The sequence below is a fragment of the Melospiza georgiana genome, chromosome Z, assembly GCF_028018845.1.
Source record: "Melospiza georgiana isolate bMelGeo1 chromosome Z, bMelGeo1.pri, whole genome shotgun sequence".
Taxonomy (NCBI): Eukaryota; Metazoa; Chordata; class Aves; order Passeriformes; family Passerellidae; genus Melospiza; species Melospiza georgiana.
In genome coordinates this window covers 50180044-50204209 of record NC_080465.1, presented here as the reverse complement: position 1 = coordinate 50204209, position 24166 = coordinate 50180044, and the positions used below count along the sequence as shown (strand labels likewise).

General features: G+C 40.9%; 2 protein-coding genes across 9 annotated transcripts in view; one reads left to right on the top strand and one right to left on the bottom strand.

The window, feature by feature from the left end:
- Positions 1-14097, top strand: part of ITGA2 (integrin subunit alpha 2) — a 72121-nt gene extending 58024 nt beyond the window's left edge. For both annotated transcript variants that reach the window (XM_058043343.1, XM_058043342.1), the window contains 3 exons: positions 1977-2066; positions 5335-5451; positions 6231-14097. In XM_058043343.1, the coding sequence (XP_057899326.1) occupies positions 1977-2066; positions 5335-5451; positions 6231-6320 (297 nt within the window). In that variant the 3' untranslated portion in view covers positions 6321-14097. The remainder of the gene's footprint in view (positions 1-1976; positions 2067-5334; positions 5452-6230) is intronic.
- The window catches only part of MOCS2 (molybdenum cofactor synthesis 2), a 121300-nt gene extending 97498 nt beyond the window's left edge, over positions 1-23802 (bottom strand). For 3 of the 7 annotated variants that reach the window (XR_009115886.1, XR_009115887.1, XR_009115884.1), the window contains exons 1-3: positions 23721-23802; positions 23277-23398; positions 20170-20316 (exon numbers count right to left, since the gene is read on the bottom strand). Coding sequence is in view for 2 of the 7 variants with exons in the window: in XM_058043346.1 (XP_057899329.1) it covers positions 16422-16545; positions 17943-18096; positions 18945-19065 (399 nt within the window). In the remaining 5 variants the exon portion in view is untranslated. Of the gene's footprint in view, positions 1-16421; positions 16546-17942; positions 18097-18944; positions 19081-19994; positions 20089-20169; positions 20317-23276; positions 23399-23720 lie in introns of those variants that run through there. The other 4 variants (XM_058043346.1, XR_009115885.1, XR_009115883.1 and 1 more) reach the window with 4 other exon arrangements.
- Positions 23803-24166: the final 364 nt, after the last annotated feature.

Here is a 24166-nt window from a genome sequence, read left to right as displayed (position 1 = left end):
ATGATAGTGCAGCCTTCACTGCTGAAAAAAAAGTTTCCTACATCTGTTAGAATCATTCTTGGGGAACTACAGTTTCCACAAAACTCATCATAGGACAGCAGAGCACAGTACCATCCATCATAGTCTGTAAAATAATCATGCTTTTTAGCTTTTGAACATCACAGCACACATCGTGGTCATTTTAGATCACATCAAAATACCAAAGCCCTGTTAGTGCTGCCAGTTCCATTTGCTCTATTTGATAGAGAAAGTGTGGAAACCATCTTTAATTGATTTTTTGTGTTTATTAGAGTAGGTGTTAAAGAAACAGTACTTGCTTAGAGACCTACAGGATGCTTCAAAAAACCATCAATATCTCAGCATATTTTCAATCACCATGTGTCCTCCAGGATATAACTCATCATGAGTTACCAGACTTTTGAAGTTAGACCATGTTTGCTTCTTAGCTGGGCAACCAACCAAATGATCTTGGAGCCCTGGGTTTGCCTAATGCGTCAGGAACATGACACAGTCTCCTTAGTGTGTCTGGTGATTGTTGTGGCAGGTATTGACATTTAACAGCAGGGCTGTTGTCAGCTCCAGCACTCAGCTGTTAAAAGGAAAAGGTCAGGTTGATATTGTTAAATGTGTTATGGCAGTGTGCGACAAAAAGCATCTGTCTGTCTTTAGAGTTTGTATTTTCCTAATCAGCTGGGTCAAGACCATTTGTTAGTGCTGTTAGGTATGCAGAAGGTGGAGACCTGAACAAAAGGTTATTACCCTCACTAACAAGTGAGTGGGAATGGTTTGTTTACCATCACTGGCTGATGGGAAGGAAAGTTCATATGTGACAGTTCTCCTCACATCTCCCATTTTGTAATTTTCTATTTGGTTGTAAAAAATTCAGCACAAATAGTCTTGCAAGCACTCTCTCAATCGTGCACATTATCAACCTTTTTATTTAGTGGCAATCAGCCATTGTCCAAGAAGGACATGGCAGGCTTGCCAGTACCTGCTAAGCAAAGAAAAGATGTGTTTAGGAATTGAGGTGCTTTGAAAAGTGCTCAGGTGTTTTTCTAAACTTTTAGGTGTGCAGGACACACTACTTGGGCAGATGGCCACAGTGCAGGGATGCAATAACTCACTGCAGAGCCAGTCAGTTTGGTCTGTTGGCCACTGCAGACCCTCAGCTGCCCACAGTACCTGGCCCTGCCACAGAGGAATGGCTGAGGAGGCAAAATGGCAGAGCAGGCATTGCCTTTGGGTCAGCTGGAGAGAGTGGTCCTGTGCTCCCACGGAGCTGAGGCCATTCCTTGTGGTGCTGTGGAAGTGCAGCAGTGAACTCACAGTGTCTGCACAGCCATTCACCTCTCCTCCAGTACATCCACAGAGGGAAGTGGGATCTGGCACAAGGTCCCTTTTCAAATAGGAATGGGCTTAGGATTTTTGTCATCATCTCTGTTTTAGCTGAGAGAGCTACGTCAGAATTTGAGACGTGGAGAGGAACACATAGTGAAAGGAAAAAATAAATGGGGAAAAACAGAAGCACTGGATAGAAGTGAGGGTGGGGAGAAGTAAAAGAACATCCAGTTTCCATTTCTTTCAAAGGCCAGAGATATATTCCCATCTGTCTTTTGTTGCTGTGTCTCCTTTTCTCACTGCTATTTCCCCCCATCTCTTGCCTGACAGCTTTGAAATAACTATAAAAAGGGTTACGTAAATATTTCCTTCTGTTTTGCTTGAGCTGTACATTAAAGAAAAAGAAAAACCAGTTCCTCAATGTCACTGCTAAGTGGATTACCAATATATTATTACTTTGATTGACATGTTTGCTGGGGAAAAATATTAAAATAATTTTCTTAATACTGTGATTTTCTTTTCTGGCTGTGAAGTCCTCATTTCAAGGACATCAGACTTCAAGGACTTTCAGAATATCTACATTTTAATTGAGTTGCCCTATTACAGAACTTTACAGCTGTTTTAATCTTCCCTTTCAGTTAATTTTCCAGACATTACAACTCTCTGCAGAAGCAAAAATTGATACAAATGACCCTGAATTATTTATCATTGGAGAGAATACCCTAACTGTAAGTGATAGTTAAGTATATTTTTTCAACTTCTCTATCTTTGACTGTATTAAAGTGATAGTATTTCATTTTCAGCGTCCTTTAGGAGTACACAGCAACTTGATTATGTTGAAATAATGTATCATTTGACTATATACAAGTCCCTTAAGCTATTAAAATGTTTTCATTTCAGCCCACTGCTATAAAAACCAGATATAGTTAAAACCTGTAGGTCTTAAATTGTAGAACTCTGAGAAAAAGTCAGCTAGAAACTTCTGAAATTCAGAGAGCTTTCTGTTCATGAAAAGATCAAGATTTGGCTTTCTTGCTGCAATGGAATTAATTTTTATAGATAAATGAGCTCTGGGAAACCTGCTCACAAATCTGACTTATAGTTTTACTTACTTCTATAAGAGTATGGTTTGAGGTTTCTACACAAATGTTTGGCAAAGTTCTCCAGAAAATAATCTCATTTGTAAAGGAATGTGGAATATTTTTAGCGTTTGGAATAGCTGTCATATGGACTATGTGGACACAGTTAATCTCAAGAGAAGTCTCCATACCACTGCTTTATTAGTACTGAATTCTTCTTCCAAGCTTTCTATACACAAACATAAAAAACTCTGGAAGAATATAGTAGTACTGTGGTAATTGCTGTTGTAATAAAAGAGGACGCCTTATTCTCTTAGTCTGTCTTGAGAGGAACACTCTTCCATTTGCAGTACTAATTTCAGATTTATTTTTACAGGACTTAATAGCCTATTTTACCCATAAAATAACCAAGGCTATTAAAAAGCAAAATGCAAATTAGTAAATGAGTCAAATATATGTAAGAATGTGCAGCATAGCTCATTCACAGGCAATAGAGAATTCAACTAAATGTGCACAAAGCAGTTACAGATTGGTCTCTCTCACTGTGTGGTATGATCATCATCCAATACCATTTTTAATCACTGGTTCCTCATGGGTCACTCTATTTTTTGTGAAGAACCTCTAAATAAGCCATTTTGTAATCAGTAAAACCTCCAGTGCCTGAAGAGCAAAGCAAGTTTGTTTTCACAGAAAAATTACATGCCAGTATTTGAAGTGTTCTGAGTGCTTCAGTTTGGCATGGTATTATTTCTATTATGAGATGAAGCTCATTACTATACAATGCAAATATTCCAGGTAATTGCACAGGTTTTTTAGGTAACTCATGAATAAGTATTTTTCCACATTTGAAGCATGGTACTGCCAAATCTACATTACCAGAAGTTCTGTTGGTAGTTTCAGGAGAACTAGAATTTAATTATTCAAATGACAGTTGAAAAACGAAAGTCAATTCCTCCCCCAGCCATTGAAACATGTGCAACTGGGACTTCTACACCTTTGAGGCAATAGCTGAACAGACCCTGAAAGTTTTCCACAGGGTTCCTTGGAAACCAAGTGGCTTTTGGGGACTTCCAGCCTGACCTTTACTCAACAATCTAGTGCCCTGTGAGAAGTCTTGGTAAATGTGCCAGGTTGTGAAGGTACATTCTCCCTAGAGCAGACACTTTGACACTTGCAGTCAGTACCCAGCACGGTACTATTTGTCAGGCCAACAGGGATACCCAGTCTGCCCTTCACACTTCCTTGGGAACAGGCAGTACAGAAGCAAACAGAGCTTATTTCCCTTCTTACCCTGTTAATTTAAATGGATATAGTAGGATACATCCAATTTAATATCTGCCTTACTCATCCATATTCTATATACCTAGTCCCTGGAAAGAACAGGTATTTCTGAAATGCAGTTCATCTCATCCTAAATTTGATCCTGAAAATAACTAGGGTGAATTAGGCTCTTTAAAAAGTCTGTCCTCCTTTGGGAGTCAAGGAACCATGCTGTAGATAAACACCAGATGAGTTGAATCCCAGTCTCATGGTGTCTTACTGACCACAGTTTAACTTCAGGAAAGATAATTTGTTGTTAGGCATCAATTTTCCTTTCCAATAGTGCCACTTCACTGTTAACTAATGCAGAAAGCATTACTAGGCAAACTGCATATATGAAATTGGCTTCTTACATTGGATGAACTGGGTTGTTGTTTAGCCAAATAAATGAATATTGCCTTTTGATGCTACATGGGGAAGCTGCTTAGGTATTTTTACGTAAAAGCTTTCACATTTTTTCCAATTTGGAAAGGACTGCCAGCTGGAGGCCAGAATGTTAACCTGCTAGAATCATCGCTATGGCCATTCAGTTAGAAAATACACAAAGCCATTCTGCCTTGGTGAAATGAATACACATAACCACACCTAGCACAACACTGGAGCCTTCCAACAGAAATTACTTAAATCACTGAAATGTCAGTCCAGTGCAAGTTTCCCAGAAAGCTTAAGATTAAATTACTCCAGACAAATGCACTGAACAACCACCCTGAGAAAATAAACCAATGTGACTTGTTTTATCATGTTTCAGAAAGGAAAAAAAACTTTCAGCTAACTGCATGTTGTTCCAACATTAAATCCAAAAATTTGACAGTTCATAAATATTACAGCAATGTCTCTCCAAGAAACTCTGTTATATGTAATTATATATTTGGCTATACCTAATACAGCTAGATAGGGTATCACCTGAAAACTAGCTTCCAGACACTCTATACTCCTCTGGGAGCTCTCTGGTATTGCTTGTGGTTCAGGAGATGTAGGTGTTCCAGAGGTGCTCCTGTTTGACCTATACATCTTGCAGCAAATCCCTGCAGTTGACCCAGGAGAACACAGATCACCATGAGATCTGTCAAGTCATTAGTTGTTTCACAGAAGATAGGAAGAGCAGGCAAAGGAGACTGAGGCATCTGCCCAGCAGGAGGATTGGAATTTCAGCAGATGTGATGGTGTCTGGCCTCAGTGATTAGTGCTGCCTCCTACAGCTGCTGAGCACAGATAACGGGCTCTGACAACGCTTGGTGAAAAGGAGTGCTCCTCCAGCAGTCTGATTTTAGGGCTGTGTAAACATGGCTGGTTTACACAGCAATGGTGTGTAGGCCTTTGAAAGGCCTGCTGTTAATGGAGAGGCAGCTGGCAAGAGAGATTGGCCTGTTAAGCATGGCCAAGAGTGATGAGGGCCTCTAGTCCCTAGCTGGCATTGCCGTGTGCCACAGTGCAACCAGACACCCATGGGCACCAGTGAAAGGGCTGCAATTGCTTGGTGCATTCCAGTCACTGATCCTGGAATAGGTGCAGTCCAGGCATTCTTGATCATTGGTTTACAAATCCTACCTTATTTGCAGTTCACACGAGCCCCTAAGACACAATCTCTCTGTTTCAGATCCCAGTTACAATAATGAAGCCGGATGAGAAAGCTGAGGTACCAGTAGGTGTTGTGATTGGCAGCATATTGGCTGGACTCCTCTTGCTGTTGGTACTGGTTGCTGTTTTGTGGAAAGTAAGTTGGTACTTATATCTTAAAACCGGAAAGGGATAAATATATTTGGGCTGTTTTCTTTGGAATCTCTCTTCTCTAGTGTGAAACAAAACCACATCTGCAGTTTGGTGGTATGAATAATACTGCGTTGACATTACACCCTTGACATATTTAAGAAGGGTTTATGAAATGAGTCCTTATAGAAAGCGGTAAGATGAAGATGTTAAATCACCTGCCAATCATTCAAAACAGGGGCTGTGACATTTACTTTTTTTCCTTTCAATACTGTCTGCCTCCTTCCATAATATCCTATCTGGGCTCTGAACACCCATGATATTCCCAGTGGCCAAGGGTGGGGATTATGAACAAGGTGAGAGAGGACATATTTTGGACAAAAGAACAGACAAAAGAAAGGGAAAGAAAGGGCAGGGGCAAAAAGTAAATTACAAAGGTTACATAGAAAAAGGGGAAAGTTTTTCTGCGTGCCAGGGCATTGGTGTCTGAAGTGCTTCTTGGCACACCAAGGCATCATGGAAATGTCCATATCTCAGCAGGGAGAAAACTGGCTAATCAGCACTGCTGCTCTAGCATTCAGTTGCACCAGGTAGGAGTTTAGGGCCCACCTCCTTTCATTTTAGAGGCAGGAATTGTCTACAAATCAAACTCTATAGTGTATGCGTGCACACAGGTGCATTTTTACCATCACAGTATCTAGTTTTGCTGAGCAATGAATTATCAATGACTGACTGCAATTATCAATGACTGACTGCAATGTGGTGTTATTTTAATACTTCTCACAGCTTGGCTTCTTCAAGAGACAGTACGAGAAAATGACACAGGATATAGAAGATGTCGATGAAATTGCAGAACTCACAAAGGACAAAGACTGAAGATGAGTTACATGGATAAAGAGGAGATCTGAGCCACCAATAGTGGTTGTGATCAGTCAGTTCTTCAGCTGGAGTGCCTTAAAGCTTAGTAACATTTAAACATTTTTAATGAAAGTGTCTTTATAGATGAAATATTTTACAGATTCTACTCTATTGTAAGAGTAACTGCAGGACAGTTTGGTTTTTTCAAAAATGATTTATAATGCCTTTTCTTGTAAATTTTTGCCTTTCAAACAAACTTAACCCTTAGAACTGGCAGGTCCGGAGTATACAGTAACATACTGTTCCAGCAGCCCTTCTCTTGATCCACTGCAGAGTGAAACAGAAGAATTTATTTCAGATTATTGTGGAACAGCATCACTTGGTAATTCAGTTGACAAGTACCACATGTGTTAAAGGACATTTTCTATTAAGCTGATGATGAATGTGTGGTGAATACTGCTTCCAGACTGGGAGAAGAAAAGTCATTTTTTCATTGACTAGCTCCATCCTTATTGTTTTAGAAAAATAATTTCCACCAGCAAACCTTTGCTTTAACTAATCTATAAACTGGGAACTGTGTATGAAGATGTCTGTCTGGATGCTACAGGACAACTGGTTGGGCAAAGTCTTCCAAAAGTTCTTATTTCTTGCACTAAGGTCACAACTAAATTACTGAAGGATATTGTTTTGGGGAAGTATTGTCAAATAGTATGTATAACTGTCTTCTGCATACTTTCTTCCTGAGAAGAAAATATGAATTTCATAATCACTTACAGCATGTTCTCTGCAATGTTATTACTTATTTTCATCTTGAGAAGCACTACTACTGTTATGCTGGCCTTTATACTCTCGGTCCCTCTGATATCAGTTTGGTCTTTGACATAAATAGAAAAGACAGTCAAGATCTTGCCTTTAATTCTGTACTGAAAGATTTTGCAAGACTAAGAGCATAGAGTGAACTAAAGGGGATAGCTGACTGAGGACTTATGCACGTTACAAAAGGGGATAGTGAAGATCTAAGCTCTGTAAAATGTTTACTGCACTTACTTCTTTAGCATCTCAGTGCCCTCCAGGAGACCAAAGTTCAGTACAACCTCCTTACCTACCACATTTTTTTTGGTCCTACCTGTTCATGTCTTGATGAAGTTAACTTATGTTTTATACAGTGAAGTACTGTAGTGCTTTGGAATGAGCTCTGAGCACAACACTTGAGTGACTTTGTGTTGGTTACACACCTCAAGTTTATCACATGCTGTTACGCTGCCTGGTTATAATGAAAGCTCAGTCTTATACAAGGCCCATGCTGTAAGACTGGTAACAGTCAGGGGAATTGGCCTTTTGCTTGCCTTTCTCTCTCATGCCTGTCAGTTACACTTAAAATTGATTGTGAGAGAAGATGTGTGTGTTTTTTGTATGCATGCTGCCATGCAAGTGAGATTGTCTGCAACTTGAGGTGATTTACTTGTAGAGTAAAACATGCAAATGTGCCTGATTGAGAACACGAAGTCATGGTTTCTTCCCCCCAAAGCTGGCTTGTAATTATGCTTAGGCACTTTTCCATTATTTTTTGAGGGACTAGGCTTAAGCACGTTTGAAAGTTTTACTCAGTCTTTTTTAATAGCTAATCAGTCAAAAGCCAACCATGTCTTTGGCAAATAACAGCTTCATTTGCAGCAACAGCTGGATTATGCTCAGTGTAGTTTTATATGTGTTTTGAATTTATTTTGTATCTATGAAATGTTATGTTTTGGGACATTTTGTTGCGGTTTTTCTAACATTCTGAAAAACAATTCAGATTCTTATATCAATTATCAAACAAGATTATTGCCATCAGCTAAGTCTGTGACCAACACAAATATTTAAAAAGTGGGGAAAAAATATCAATTGCATAAATCTAAAGAATAAGCTCCTGACTTGTAATTATAAACTTTGAGGGCAAATGCTCTGAGAGTAGAAAGAAAAAATTTGTCTGCCTCAATTCTTATATAAACTTGTGCAGAAAAAAATAATGCCTACAGCCATGTATGTGGGAAGTTCCTACATAATCAGGGTCATGCACTCCAGAGCAGAGAGGGAATTTCACAATACACCAGATGGTAGAATTTTCAATTTCTGGTGCTGCCTACCAGGCAATTCAGGCCTTGACCCAGATTTCCTTCTTCTGCATTCAGTGGGAAGTGCAGGTCAATATCAAATATGCATCTTCTTTGGGGATTTAACAGTTTATCAATCAGGTAGCAATGATTCAATTCACTAGCCTTCACTGGGTTATATTTTGACACGGACAATATAATTCTCCTTCCCAGCCTGGACACAATACTGCTTTTCCAAAATAAAGGGGAGACATAGCAATGGGTAAGGTTTTTGTATTCTAACCTAACCACTCCAAGTTACTAGTTTATTTTTCTTTTACAATTAATACTTAAATGGATATTCAGTTTTTGTAATGGCTAAGTCTGTTGCACTTTTAAGTTGGCACAACCACAAATAATACTGGAAATATTATGTATATTTTGTATTGTGTGCAAGGGTTTGGTTTGTTTTTTCCTTTTAAGTTTACTTTTTTAAAGCAGCATGTTTTAAATACCCTGAAATTTTCAGCTTCAGCATGTACTTCTCTTTGTGCTTGCAGCAAAAAAGTCAGCAATACCTTCAGCAAACTCAAGTTATATCTGATTCTGGTCTTGAAATCTAGCTGCTGATTTCCTGAAGTACTAGAATCAAGTCCAAAATCTGAGCAGGTTTCATGTGAGCCTATGTATAAAATTGGAATATACGAGAGAGTTTATAATAAAGTTGACTTCTAAAAGCTAGCATGTAAGCTCTGTGGGAGCAGGGACTGTATCACTGTGGTGGCCTGTCTGAGGGCCTAACAGCATTACTGCAATAAAACCCAAGACTACTGCTGAACACAGACTCATTTATTTTTAGACAGCACCCTAAAGAGAACCAGTGCTACTGAAAAAGCACTGCATAAAATGGGGCCAGATATGGCTTTGTCCCAGTAGCACACAGTGAGAACCTGAGGGTTTGACTCTGCTAGGTAGACAAAGACACTGCACCTGAAGTCTTGCAGATCACAGTCCAGAGTGAAACATAACCAGTAAGCTGTACTGTACTGTAACCCAGCTCACGTAAGCGCAAAATATTTGTAAAGCTCTAGCTGAGTAGATGGTGTTAAAACGTTACCATGGCCAGGCCTTCCTATAAACATGGGCTTATTATCACTGCTATCTAAAATCACATCCCATTCTGCCAGTCTCTGCACTTTATCTATTTACAGAATTGGTCAGCAGTAGCTTTTCACAACTCTGGCTCTGGCTATACCCCACCATATGCTGGAAAAGCTGAATTCAACTTTTCAGCAGGAACAATGTGGCAAAAGAAGAGAGGGAGGAACTTGGCTATGAATAGAAAGATGACAGGAAGACAATATTGTCAGAAAGTACCACCTGAAAACTACACATTTTTACATAGCTTTTAATTTCCACTTCCAATTACTTCATACTTTTACCAGTGGTACATAAACACTTAGGTTTCAGGCTACCAGTTTTGACACTTCCATCATAGAATATCAGATAAACCAAATCTTAAGGCACAAAGTTCCGTCTTTCAGCAAGTCTTAACTGTCTGCAGAATTACGAGCTAGATTCCTTATATACCGACTTATGTATGTGCTGGTTTTGATTGGGGCAGAGGTGCAGTAGTTAGTATGGGGCTGTGTTTTGGATTTCTGCTGGAAACTGTTGATAACTCAGGGATGTTTTATCTGTCAGTAAGCAGTGCTCACAGGTTCAAGGCCTTTGCTGCTCTTCACCCCACCTCACCAGCAAGGAGGCTGGGGGTGCATAGGAAAGTGGGAAAAGGACAGAGATGTGACAACTGCCCACAACTGACCACAGGCAGTCGGAGTGTTTGGTGTTTGTCTTCCCAAGCCACTGTCACATGCAATGGAACTCTGCTTTTCTGAGTTTGACTCAACCTGCCTGCCAATGGGAAGTGGTGAATGCATTCTTTTGTTCTGCTTTGCTTGCATGAGCAGATTTTACTTTCCCTATTAAACTTCTATCTCAACCCATGAGACTTCACACTTTTACTCTTCCTATTCTCTCCCCCATTCCACTAGTGGCAGTGTGAGTGAATGACTGGGTGGGGCTGAGTTGCTGACTGGGGTTAAAGCCCATCCAAAACAGAACTACAACAAAAGATTGCAAATTAAAGACTAAAAGAATTAAGGTATGAAAATGCATCTCAAAATCTATAGCTAATTACCTCAATTTTTTATTGCCTGTGAAAGTAAATGAAGTGTACATTTTCATAGCTTTAAAAAAGTGTCCTACATTTTAAGTGAACCTTTTTGTTCTCAGTTAATCAGTCAATTATTTGTATGCAATCACAGGTTTTAGTATGCTAGCAGTTTTTAAAATGTACTTTCCCCTTAAAATAGTCAAAATGGAACTTCTATAGAAAGAACTGCTACAAAGATAGATCGGGGTGCTAATTTATGGTAAGTTGATACAATCAAACTTTATGGTGTGTTTGTTTTTCAAAAAACTGGCCTAAGGTACTCAAAGAAACTGGTAATTTATAGTCATCAGTCTATTCTGAACTCTTTTCAATCACCTCCACAGGACAGTTAATTGTATTTAATGGCATTTAATGCTCAAGGCTGTTTTTCACAGCATTTTAAAAGGGAAAGGGCAGCACTGTCTGCTTTAACATCTAATTTGTTAATAATTAGATTTACCAGTTCTTCCTTTTAATGCTTCTGAAGCAACAAATGAATGTGCTACTCTATAAAACTACAACTTATTGGAACAGCTGTGCATAAAGTGAGCAGAGAGAAAGGCCAAAAATCTAGTTCAAAGTTGAGCATCTAAAGGCTTCATTCCTGAGTGCAGCAGTGCCACTTTCATGAGCAACAGCCAAAGTGAGGGCCTGTATTTGCCAGCATGGGCAGCACCTGAGCTCAGCCATCTCTTGGCTACCATCTCCTGGGGAGGCCCCTTATAAAACAACCCCTTCCTCCCCCGCCTCACTATTCCATGACAATCCATCAGCTGCTGTTTTCATCGTATGCATCAGGCTGAGCTTGAGAACAGAGCACAAGGCTCAAAATCAGGAAAGGAAACTCTTAAAATCAATCAGTGCTGGTACATGGATGTTCAGCCAGACAAAGGGGTGGATCAGTGTATTCAAATTTTGCCAGCCAAGACTAAAGCATCTTTTCAGTAGGACAAATTATCGCTCTGAAGACATGCACTTCCACAGACAGCCCTCATCTGGCAGATATCTACAGGAATCACATGGTGACCCTCTGGGTCTGTAGCATTTGTGTTTGGGAACATTGCTCTATGCACCAGAGCCACCAACTCAACACAGCTGGCCTCATGAAGAGGTGGGATTAGCCTTTACTCTGGACAAGGAAGAGAAACAGCTGGACTCATCCCAGAAAGCTGGGTCTTCCTTGTAGACAGATCTGCAGCTGTCTATCCTCCCACTCAATGGACCTCACCATAACACAGAGTAGCCCTCATCCAGCACTGTAGTTCTGCATGTGTGGACAGCAAGAATTGCAACAACATCTTTTCTTAACACACATTGAGACACTGCTGGGATTCATCCCTTGGCCTGGCAATTTGTAAATGCTTCTGGGACACTTCAGACACAGCTTAAGCATTTATCTTAGAATACAGTAATCTGCCCTCTTATGATAATACTGCCCTAGCAGAGAGGGCAGCCCTACAGAGGGAGGCAGAACACTGAGCATGAACTTAAATTTCAGTGAGATACATTTTACCTCTAATTAGCACACCATCCCTCCCAGAAACATTTCCATTTCGCTTTTACATGCCAGCTGAAGAACCCAAAGTTACACAAGACTGATATATCATTGTTCCAGAACAAAGCAGTACTTGCCTCATGCACAGCTAGGGACAAAAAATGACATTTCATTGTCTTTACCATGGCAGCATACACACATTGTAACACTCAGCTGTGACTCAGTACAACATCTCTTCCATTCATTGTTCCTGGTCACTGTGGGGAAGTACACAATTATTCTCTCTTCTGCACCCTTCTTCCCAGCTGCATTGCTGATGGGGAAGGTGCACTTAAGGTCACCCTGGAAAAATCTTCCAGGAGACTGCAGTGCTAGAAAGGCACTAAAGAGACACTACTGCAACTCAGGAATTGCCCCTGATCATGGGGTCCCAAATAGAATTTAACAATGGTAACAAAGATATACTATAGATTTTCTGTATCAGAGCACAACACTAGTATGGAACCACTGCATAAGTTTTACTTAATTCATAAAATATCCACTGAAAAACAAGCTAACATTTATTTTTGTGAAATTAATACACTAATTAGTTGCATAGTAACAGCAAACATAAACATGGAAAAATGAACACCACGTATGAAAAAGCTCATGTATTTCTTTCTCTTCTAAAGTGAAAAATAATTCTTTCACAAGGCAAGTGATTGTGCTCAGTATTCTGTACAATTCCCAGGAAAAATGACATTCAAACAGCAGAGGGCTTCTCTCCAACCTCCAAAAAAACCGAAAACTCAGTCTTGTACTTGACCACCTCTGCTTAGATAATAAGGCCCACATGGTTTGTAGAATGTGTTATCTGTAAACATGCAAAGAGCAGCTGCTGTCCTGCAGATGAAGGCCTGACTTCCACTGAGGAAAGTACATCAATAATTTAATAATCACAGTTTAACAATGTTTCTGCCTGAAGCTGTATGTTTCCTTAAAATTGCTTAATTCAGATACAGTAACTAAGTATTAAAAGTGATTAAAATCCCTGGGGGAAAAAAAACGATCATGACCTACTTTCCCCATTTTACTTTGTGCAACTAGAAGTTGTTAGTAGATTTTTGCAGACACAATAAAATACAATATACAGCTGAAGCTTCACTAGTATGTGATGTAATGATTACAGAATCAAAGACTGGTTTGTGTTGGAAGGGACCTTACAGATCAAGTTGCAACCATCCTGATATAGGCTGGGACACCTTCCACTAGACCAGGTTACTCAGAACCCCGTCCAGCCTGACCCTGAACCTTCCCAAGAATGGGGCATCCACAGCTTATCTGGGCAACCTGTGCCAGTGCCTCCCCACCCTCAGAGTAAAGAATTTATTCCTATTATCTGATCCAAGCCTACCCTCAGTTCAGCTTAAAGCCATTCCCCCTTGTCCTTGTGAAAATTCCCCCTCCAAACTTACTGTAAGCCCTGTTTAGGTACTGAAAGGTGATGTAAGGTTTCTCTGGAGCTTTCTGCAAGCTGAAAAACTCCAGCTCTCAGCCTGTCTTCATAGGAGTGGTGTTCTAGTGCTCTGATAAACTTAGTGGTCCTCCTCTGGACTCATTCCAACAAAACTTCTTGCACTGGGGGCTCCAGAACCAGATGCAGTGTTCCAGCAGGGTCCCTTGAGGGCACAGCAGAGGAACAGAATCAAACCCTTTGACCTGCTGGCCCTGCTGCTTTCGGTGCCGCCCAGGACAGAGCCAGATATCTCGGCTGCAAGTGCACATTGCCAGCTCATACTGAGCTTTTTGTTCACAAATACCCTCAAGTGTTTCTCCCCAGTGCTAGTCTTGATCCATTCTCCCTCCAGCTTGTACTTGTGATTGGGATTGCCCTGACTCAGGAGTACGACCTTGCACCTGAATTATAAATAACTATATATGATATAGGAACATATATATGAGCAACTGAGCAAATCATTTTGCATTACCTTATTTTCCTTCACTTGTATCTACCTTGTCTACACTGATAATGACAACTAGATAACACTAGCACTAGCACTAACACCCAGCATTAGCAGAAGTGCCATACACAATGGGAGTTTGAACTATTAGCATCTAAATACTACCATGGCACAGTAGAATAACAAATCAAATGACCTTGCTCAGACACATACTCCAATATTTCCAGAGAACCCAGGCATATTATGTCAGTTCATTTAACTAGTTTTCGAAACAGTAACAAGAGAAAAACTGTAATAAGATTAAATCTGAAATGTGAATATAAATACATATATGAATTGCAGTAAGTTCAAAAAACTCCCTTTTCTTTGAAAAACTATTCCATTTGATGACTTTTAATCCCCACACATATTAAGTCAAATTACTGAACCTAATTACACTATAGTTGTGTATTTGTAGTAATAGCTGGCTTGGGTTTTTCCTCCTGCAGCACCACACAACTACACAACCAAAAAGTCCCTTCAAAATTTTGTCTAGACATCATTAAGTAGTTACAGATTGGCATGTTATTGCTAATGCAATTCTTTTTGCTGGTAGAGTACTAGCTTTAACTTTGTATCAATCCCTATCCACATTGTTTAATTCAATGGACTCAAAGTATCAGCTGCACAGTAAAAATCTGTGAGACAGAGCTACTGAAAAATAAGCACTACTAAAAAGTTAATAACTCTGGGGTATAGTTTGTATTTTCTCCTCTGTCTGCACTAAAATAGTTTATCTACTTCAAGTAGCTTTCATGTTAGAAGAATGTCAAAATAGCATAAAGTTTGCAAACTTTGTCTGCAGTCGTATAAAATTAAACCTCTCTGAACTTTAAGATTGAAAAAAATGCAATTGTCCTGTGGTGACCTGTCATGCAGACAGAGAACACAGACTACCAAGGTAAAAGAATTAGAACAGTATTTATCACAGAGTAGTGATAAATACCTTGCCACAAAGAATTTTAGGGAAGATTCTTTTTAAAACTGACTCCATGTTAAAAATGCACACAAAGGCAATTCCAAAGGACAGTAATTAATTAATCCTCATTCATTTCACTCAGTCCAAACTAAATTATTGAAATTGAAACATCTGTTAGAACCATTTAGAAACAGAGAATCTCTGTAAAAACAAAGGTAAATATGCTCATTAGGAAGAGTAACACTTTATTTTCAAAGAAGTACAATTATTTTTCTGAATTTGCCCAAAAGCATTCCTTGTTTTCTTTCCAAGAATATTCATCCTCATAAATCTCCTGTAATATAAACAAAGAATGGGAAATGTTGTGAGTCTGCTATATACAGCTACAAGCCAGGCCAAGCTGAATAGCCATCCCACTATCATTTACTGATCACATCAGGACTGCACAGCACTTGGCTGGCAAGCAGAAGAGAGGGCAACACCCTTAGAGTATATGAACTTGGCTGAACCCCAGGCTGATCCCCACTGAATTTAAAAGGGCCCACCTAAGCTGAAGTCAATTCAACAAAGAGATCTAGAAGAAATTATATAATAGCTGTAGAGTACACAGCATTCATGATGCTATATTAACCTATTGTACCGTTGTTTTAAGACAAAAATTTAGATGTAACAAAATGTCAATATTAAAATAAAAATTACATTAATACACTAAATACACTACTAATAGATCTTAAGGACAGACTGAATTACCAGCAGCAGTCCAGTCCTAAGCAGCAAATTCTGAGTCCCTGCTTATTTATTCTGAGAGAACTTCCATCTCCTCAGGAGGTATCAAAAAAGTGAAGTAATGTGTGGAATATCACTGTTAACCACATACCAAGTTCTGCCAGGGAGAGGAGGCAGAGATAATGCTCATTACTCGCATGCAACACTGAATTTATACAATGAGGCCCTTTCTAGACCTGGGCTTCTCCACACACTGTTGTGTGCCCATAAAGCTTTGGGACTTCTGCTCATTGTGTGCTGTTGCTTAGTGCTTTGTGCTTTCTCATGGCCACAGCAATGAGGGGCAAACAGACAGGCAAGAAATGCTCCTGTTACTTCCAAACTGCAATGCTGTCCAAAGCAAAGCTGACTCAAATTCTTCCATAAGCCTGTGCAGAACTGAGTTTTGCTACTCAAAAGAGGACAGCTCAGACCTCCTTCGCTTTCACCCTAGGATGGTTTCAAAATAAAGAGGAGCTAGATGGTACAGGTCCAGGAGAACCTTCCAGATGCTCTACCTGCCACAAATGGGCCTGGCTGCAGCAGAAGAAACTCACTGGTGCTAGACACTGACAACCCATCAGGAGCAGCTGCTACAGCCTGGAACACTGCTAAGGCAGCCCAGATGTCTAAGACTAGCACAGGCCTAAATTTGATTTTGTCCCTAAACATACCTTTTTCCATATAGGAACAGATGCTTTTAAGGTATTGATGCAGTACATCACTGCTTCAAGGGATTCTGCTCTGTGCGGAGAGGAGACTGCAATAATTACACTTGCTTCAGTTATTGGAACCACACTAGGGAGAGAAGAGGAACAACAGCAGCTTTAGCTAACACTTAGCATCAAGAGCACCCAAAAGTTGTAGCCATGTCACGTCAGTATTCTGGCCACATGCTCTCCTGACTCATTCATACTGAGCAAGTGTCAAACCACATCCAAAAGATTATGCACTTTTTAAAAGAAAGAAAACCATAACCAAAATCAGTACCAGATGTTAGAATTCCACACTCTAGAATAAATAAACCCACCAGACAGAGGCTTTTTTCTTCTATTCTTTCTTTTTTTAAAATTAAGCCTATGGAATTAAGAGGGGGAAATTGCTAACTTGTAACAATGCATAGGAAACTCATTGGAAGCTGGCTTAATAATGAACAATAACAAATTAGAACAGCCAGTTCTTACCTAAAAACCTAAGAAATCATCTCAGTTTGCATAAGAATTTGTGAAAGAAGAAATTAATTGCCTCACACTATGCAGATTTTGTAATGAAATCAAATTTTTGATGAATTCTGATTTTAGATTCTCAAGTTTCCTACTTGGTGTGCTGTGTTAAACTTAAGAGAAGCACAAGGTTCTGTGCTTCTCCTTGCAGTTGTAGCACTCCCAAAATCTGCCCCCCAATCTTCCCTCTACAGTCAGACTCCTTCAGCCCAGTCTATAGGAAGAAATCTCAGCCTAAATGCTTTGACCTGCCCTCATGACAGCCACCCCCTCTGCTGACTATAGAGGAAATCTAGGGAAACCACCCCTCAGGCCTTTTATCTTAGTTACCCTTTACAATCACATCCCAAATTCCTTCAGGATTTCTGCAAATCCTGCTAGTTTTAGCAAGAAATCTTCTCTGAACTGGGAGGGCCTAAGAGTATGTCAGACACTAGTATTACACATTTTGAATCAAAAGGAAAATGCTTATCCAAGACTCAAGGAACAACAGGAGGCTCTCTCACAAGCATGGCTGGCAATTACCATGCCCCACAGCCTTAGCTTCCAGACTTTTTGTAGCATAAATAGACTAAAATCTGACAATAAGAACATTCTGCAGCCCCTCAACAGGAGAGAGAAGAGAAAAAGAAAATGCTGCCAACTTCACACCTTTAAAAAATAAAGAACAAAATAAACTAACAGCCTCCCCTTCCCTGGAGTGAAATATCTCCCCACTTTCAAAATATCACATCAGCATGAAAGATCCTTCCAGGCTAAGTGTGGACTCCAGTAAACCCTACCAATAAACACATTTTTGAAAACAAAATTTTTGAAACTTAGCTCCAGAGCAAGAGCTTGATCCTGCAGCCAGCTTTGCTGCACTATGGTTTGTAAACACTCTTGCGGGTTCTGCAACTATGTAAGCACAGCCATGCAGCAGACAAGAACTGATATTCCAGTTGCAGAAGAATGGGGTCTGGACATACGTACCCAAGTCTGTGGTGCACTGCAATATGTTTGACTGAAGGCCATTTCTGTCTAACATCTCTGCAGATTTTCCTTATTTCAGTCTCTGCCATTGAAGTATATGCTTCATATTCTAAGTGAATCACTTTTTTTCCTTCAAAATTATTTCTTGTAGTACCTAAACAAAAATGATTTATCAGCTAAAAGCAATGGGCAAATGAATACATATTGTATCTTTATAATACACATTATATACTACATTAATATAGAGGAAAAGTCCAGGATCTCTTGCTATGGTCAAGGTCAGCACTGTGCACATATAAACAACTTCCCTAATCATGGCTGCATAATGAGATTATTTGAACAAGATAAATCTTTACTATAAAAGGGAGAATTTAGTTTACACATTACACAGATCTTCAGCCCACAATACCCAAGGCTGGGACATCTTCTGTGGTAACTGGTAAGGTTATATAAGGTTATTATGGCATTTGCCCATATAATTTTAAAATTCCCAGTATTTAGGAACCTAGTAGCACTAAGGTTTAAACACAAAGCAGTTTCACATGTGTGCCACATACATTAAGCCCTATATAGAGCTATCAGCCTGACCTTCACCAGCTCACTGGTAGAATAGTACTCCACTTTCAACTAAGACCTGAGTTACAGAACCTCACATACAGGTGTGGACATGTGGTTGTCAGAGCCACAGTGCTCCATTTCCCACTCTGAACAAGGGACAGGGGAACAACTCCCAGGCAGTTCTCTACTCCAGAGCTACTGTTCTGTTTAGTCCTATGATAGCCATATCAGCCAGAAAGCTCCACACCACTTTAGCCCATGGCAGCTGTTTAAGAGCTGCCATGGTCTTGCTCTACTAATTCAGAACCTGTTTTCTAAACATAACGGACTCAGACCCGGAACTGATTTATCTGAGAACTACAAGTCTGGGATGTGGACAACCTAAGTTACATTTATTAGACTAGTAACATAACTAGCGACTTAGCTCACAGATATTAAACTCACCAATGAACAGAGACACTGCCCCACAGTATGGTGAAACAACCAGCTCTGACACTTCATCTACAGAGAGCTTTTCAGACTTGAGCTTGATAAAATCTTTTGGCACATCTTCGTTTTCTTCCATATCACAATAGAAAAACTGAAACCAAATAGACTCTGTTGTTGTTCCTGAAGATGCCAGCATCAGCGAACTGCTTTTTATCCATGCCCCAATTTATACACAACACAAGGCACTATCTGTTTGCCCAAGAGACTAGTCTACATGTGAAATTCACTTCTCAGCAGCCTCACTGAGAGAATATTAACTGCAAATAACAAGCAATTACTTGGTTTTATTGCATACATATTTCTTTCTGATAGGAAAGTCTAGTACAGTGGGGTAAAACTATAATTAGTCCAAAGCCCCGGTTCAACAGTACATTCAATCAGCACAGACCACTGTGTAGTGCTGGTAAATCTGTGGTGATATTGTCAGTCCCTCCTATTTATCTCATCAAATCAAACAGTTAAAAACAAAGATTTCTGATAAACATGGATTAGAGTTCTAATCCTAAAGTTGAGTATGCTCTCCAGGACATTCAGGTCCTCATACTATGAGTCTGTTACAGCCACACAGAAGACACTTCTAACTTATCTGAGTAGAAGCCAGTCATTAGATCACCTAGGAATGAGAAGTAATTTGATCAGCAGCAATGGAACAAGCTGCAGTGAATAGATGGACTGACACTTCAAAGTGGGCAAAGAAATGAAGCTATTCTAAGGACACCTTTTTAACAGCCACAAACTAACAAAATTTCTAAGTAGCAGTCAATTATTTTTACTTTATTATCTTTTCTGTTTAAAAGCGGCAGGAAATTTTTCATTATTATCTTGTTTAAGCAAGCTAAGTTTCCACTGGTAGGAAGAAACAACCAGGAAAGAGTAACAAGACCTAAAACCCAGATTCAAAGCAATGCCTGACCTCTCTGGCAAATGTCTTCCATTTACTGCATACAAGTTAATCATTTACTGGTACACTGGCTTATAGTTTCTGCTCAGCACCACTGCACTCACCAGATGGAAACACAAGTTGGGTTTTCTCAAAAGAGTACTGGGGTGGAGGGAGAGAATTGCAATCACATCTTCAGACCTAAACAAGAAAAGGTTCCTATAACATCACACAGAATTCATGAGGTATTTTAGCACAAGATTACACTGCACAGAAAACTAGGCAGTAAGTGATACCTACCTAACAGAACCTGGGCAGGTTCAGCCTCCACTAATTGGTGGGATGATGGCAACCTCGTCTCCAGGCTGCAGGACCAGGAGCTGATCTCCAAGAAGCACGTACTCCTGCCGAACAGCAAACACCACTTGATCCCGGATGAGAGCAAGCCTGAGGGGGATTGGAAAGAGCACAAATACGTTTCCAGACAATGTCTGCATCTAACCATGAGATTTCATTAAACAGCAAACTGGTGCCCAGTATTGGGCAGCTGAGGTAAAAACCACTGAGACTTACACAACTTCACGTCCAAGACACTGTCAAAAATACAACAAACACACACCTCCTAATATTGGATTTTCTTGTAATGGCTAAAAAGAAATTAGATCAGTATAATTTTCAGAAATCAGGAATTGGATTTGTCATAGGCCTATGTTAGAACAAAACCAATCCATACCAGACCTACTTCAGAAGCTTACAATAAAAAAAGTTGGTAACTCAAGAGGCAGCAACTATCCAATTTGGGATTAGAAGGAAATACTGTCTTGATGCAGTCTGGCAGGACTGGAGCAATTTTCTTATGCATCAAGAAGCACTGTGGTATGTGTTCATAAGATCTCATGAAGATTCAGTAGTCAGAGAATTGCTCTTGTGCGTGCTCAGACTTTGTGAGACTTTGGGTCTTTTGTACTTACAGGTCTGAAACCTACTATTGATAAGGAATGGCCACAGAACTAAGAGAGCAAATGTGATGCGTCTTCTGGCAGATCTTCTACATATTTTTTATGTGAGATATTGCTGTGAGAGTCCATAGCTCTGGATATCATGAGGCAGGGAATCATTTCTATGACTAAGTACAATTACATAGCAAGCATGAGGGCCATAGCAGTAAGAAAGACAGGAGAAAAAAGAATTGCATTTTACTTCAGATGTTTTGCGGCGAAAAGAAGAGAACTTTACAACTTTGTCAAAGTTGTAAAGTTGGTATGTTTATTACAGCCCTGGACGCACGTGGAGATTGCTCTTTTCAAAAACGGCATGCATACTTTTGAGAACTTCAGGTCTCTTTTTATCTTTTTCTTAAATGCATATGCATACAGTTTCATAATAGGTTCATACATATTCATTTTTATGGGTTTCGTTTTACTTTTACTACTAGTTCTTTTTTATCAGAAAAAAATTTGAGGTCAGGTTGACTTGCCTTTACAGCAGGCTCTGACTCCTTCTATCATCTTTTGTCTCTTTCTCTTTATTTCTGTCTTTCACTGAAGTAACTTCACTGAGATTAGGCTTTGCAGTCTGGCTAAATAACTATGGTTTCTAACTACAGACTTAACTTAAAAATGTACATTTCACTTAAATTAAAATGGATTTCTATCTTGGAAAATTTTCACTTTGCTTCAAAGGCATGATAACAGTTCTTCTTTGAGACTAAAAAATCTGGCATAACCAGCTCAGCTGTATTACCTAGAAACAAGTAAGCAGACCAAAAGAGTACAAGTAAAAATCATCTTGTTTCCTACCAGCTAGATAGACAAAAGTAGTCAAGGCACAGGCTGAGCAAAACACAGTAGCACAGAGAACAGACTGAAGGGAGGGATTGTATGAAAGCAAAGCAAGCCACTAAAGGACTCTGCACTACCATGAAACTGAAGTGCCCATTAGAAGGGCAGGCTCTAATTAAAGTCCCTTGCAAGCTAATTAGTTAGGGAAAATGTGTCGAACAGAAAAGCACAGTCAAGTACGCTCAAACTGTAATTTGAATATCCATTAGCAATGTGAATAGAAGTCTGTGGTCAATGCCCTACAATTACATTGAGTTTTTCCAGAAAATTCTACTGCCCCAAGTCATCATTCATAAAAGGACAAAGTTGACAAATTACAGCAAAATGACCAACGGTGCTGCTGCTGCTTCTGACATAGACGAAAAGGCTGCAAAGTAAAATATATGCATTCCCTACTGCCTCTAGCACCCAAACACACTTTATTTCAATTCTCTGTGAGGAAAAGGTCCCTGGTCCAGTGTTTTGTGAAGAGTTTCTCACTTGGAAACAGATACCAATGTTAAACAGTTCATTTTTTTTCACAGTGTTTGAGAGCATTTTACTAAAGAAAGACTTGAACATCTAAGTCCAAAGTTATGGTAAGTCCAGAGCACTAAGCACTAAATCCTGAGGACCACAACCTCTTTTATAATTTACTCTTTTTTTTTATCCCCTTCTATCTCTCCAAAATGGTGTCCCACCTTTGTCCATCAGACTCATTCTTGACAGGACTGAGCACCTTCCCTCAGCTTTAAACACAGGGGACATTTCTATTAACTCCCCCAAGAGCACCAATGCTACTGAGACCCTTACAGCATACACAGTACTTTCTCAGGACCAGACTCCTTATGAAATGCAAACAGCATGTTTCAGAGCATTGAAGTGGCTGACCATAATTGCTGTGTCAGGCTGAGTGGCTGGAAGCCTCTGGGGGCTTCAGTTCCCTTCCTGACCTGCCTTGCAGAGTGTGCCATAGGCTCAGACCAACGGCTCACAGCACAGTTAATCACAGAATCAATTAAGTTTGAAAAGCACTCTGTGACCATGGCACAAAGTCCAATCTTCCCTTAAAAAACTTCAAGGACAGTGACTCCACCATGTCCCTGGGTAGTTCATTCCAATATCTTTGCATCCTTTCAATGAAGAATTTCTTCCTAATGTCTAACCTAAGCAATTGGAAATACCCACATACTATAATTTATTTCTTATTTATCGTCCTGGCTCTGCATGATCTCTCCTTGCAACATCTCACCTTCTCCACAGACCAATAACATGGTAGTTTTCAGGTTACCATACCACAGCCCTCCCGGACAATGGACCATGTGTACTCTCAGGCCCAGATTTGGGTACATCTCCTGCACCTGGGCCTTCCTGGTGTATACAAAAAGCTACGACACTTCCAGCTGTACAAAACATTTAGTGTTTAGGGTTACCAAAAGAAGGTAAGACCATTGGTTTTGTGCTGTTGAAGTACTGCTATGTGTTCCAGTCCAAAGCTAAATACCGAATTTGCATTACAAAAAAAAATTTTACAAATCCACGTTTCTTTGTGCCTCAAGTGTACCGCAAGGGTAACTTGCTGCATACCTGGGGTGGACCTTGACGATCTCCTCCCAGAGCTGCAGAGAGGTGATCTCTCGTGGCACCGAGAGGGTCTCGCAGCGCAGCCCCGCCAGCTCCGCGCTCCTGGCGAAATACAGCACCGAGACCTGCCCGGGGAACAGACAGCGCTCAGGGCCGCGGGGCCTACCCAGAACACCGCTCCCAAAACACCAGCACACGCCCGGAACCAGAGCGCCAAGATCTCGATGCCGATCGGCTCAGCCGCGTCCCTCCTGCCCCGGCTGTCAGGACAGGGTGGGGAAGGGGGAGAGGGCGGCGGGCGGTGAGTGACCGCGGATCCGCGTCCGCCGCCCAGGCCGCTCCCGCTGCCCATCGGGGCCAGGGGCAGCGGGAGCCCTGCCGCCCTGCCAGGCACCGGCCGAGCCTCCGGCCGGACCGGCCCCGGGGTCGCCGGCTGGTGGCACCTACCTGGCAGCGCATGGAGCCGCCGTCCCGGGGCGAGCTGCCCTCCGCCGCGGGCCCACGGCGGCGCCTGCGCCGGGGCGAGACGCGCCGGGCCCGGACCGCCCCCTGCGGCCTGGCCGGGAGCGCCGCGGGCCCGCTCCCCGTGTCGGGCCGGGCCCCGCAGGTTCCTTCACCTCACGGGTAGTGGCGAAGGCGGGAGATGCCGGGGCTTTGCCCAAAACCTGAGAGTACAGTGTTGAGGACGGCAATTTACAAGCCGGATTTTCAAGGGGACTCGCAGCCCCGCGCGCACCGGGATTGCAGATGTTCGCAAACATTACGCGTCCGCAGCCTGACGTGTTAAACATGTCCTAAATGCGCAGGACAGGTAGAGTTGGCGTGTAAAAGCCACGGATCCGTTTCAGGGCTGACACAGGATTTCAGGGTTAGGGCCTGTTTCACCTCTGCCT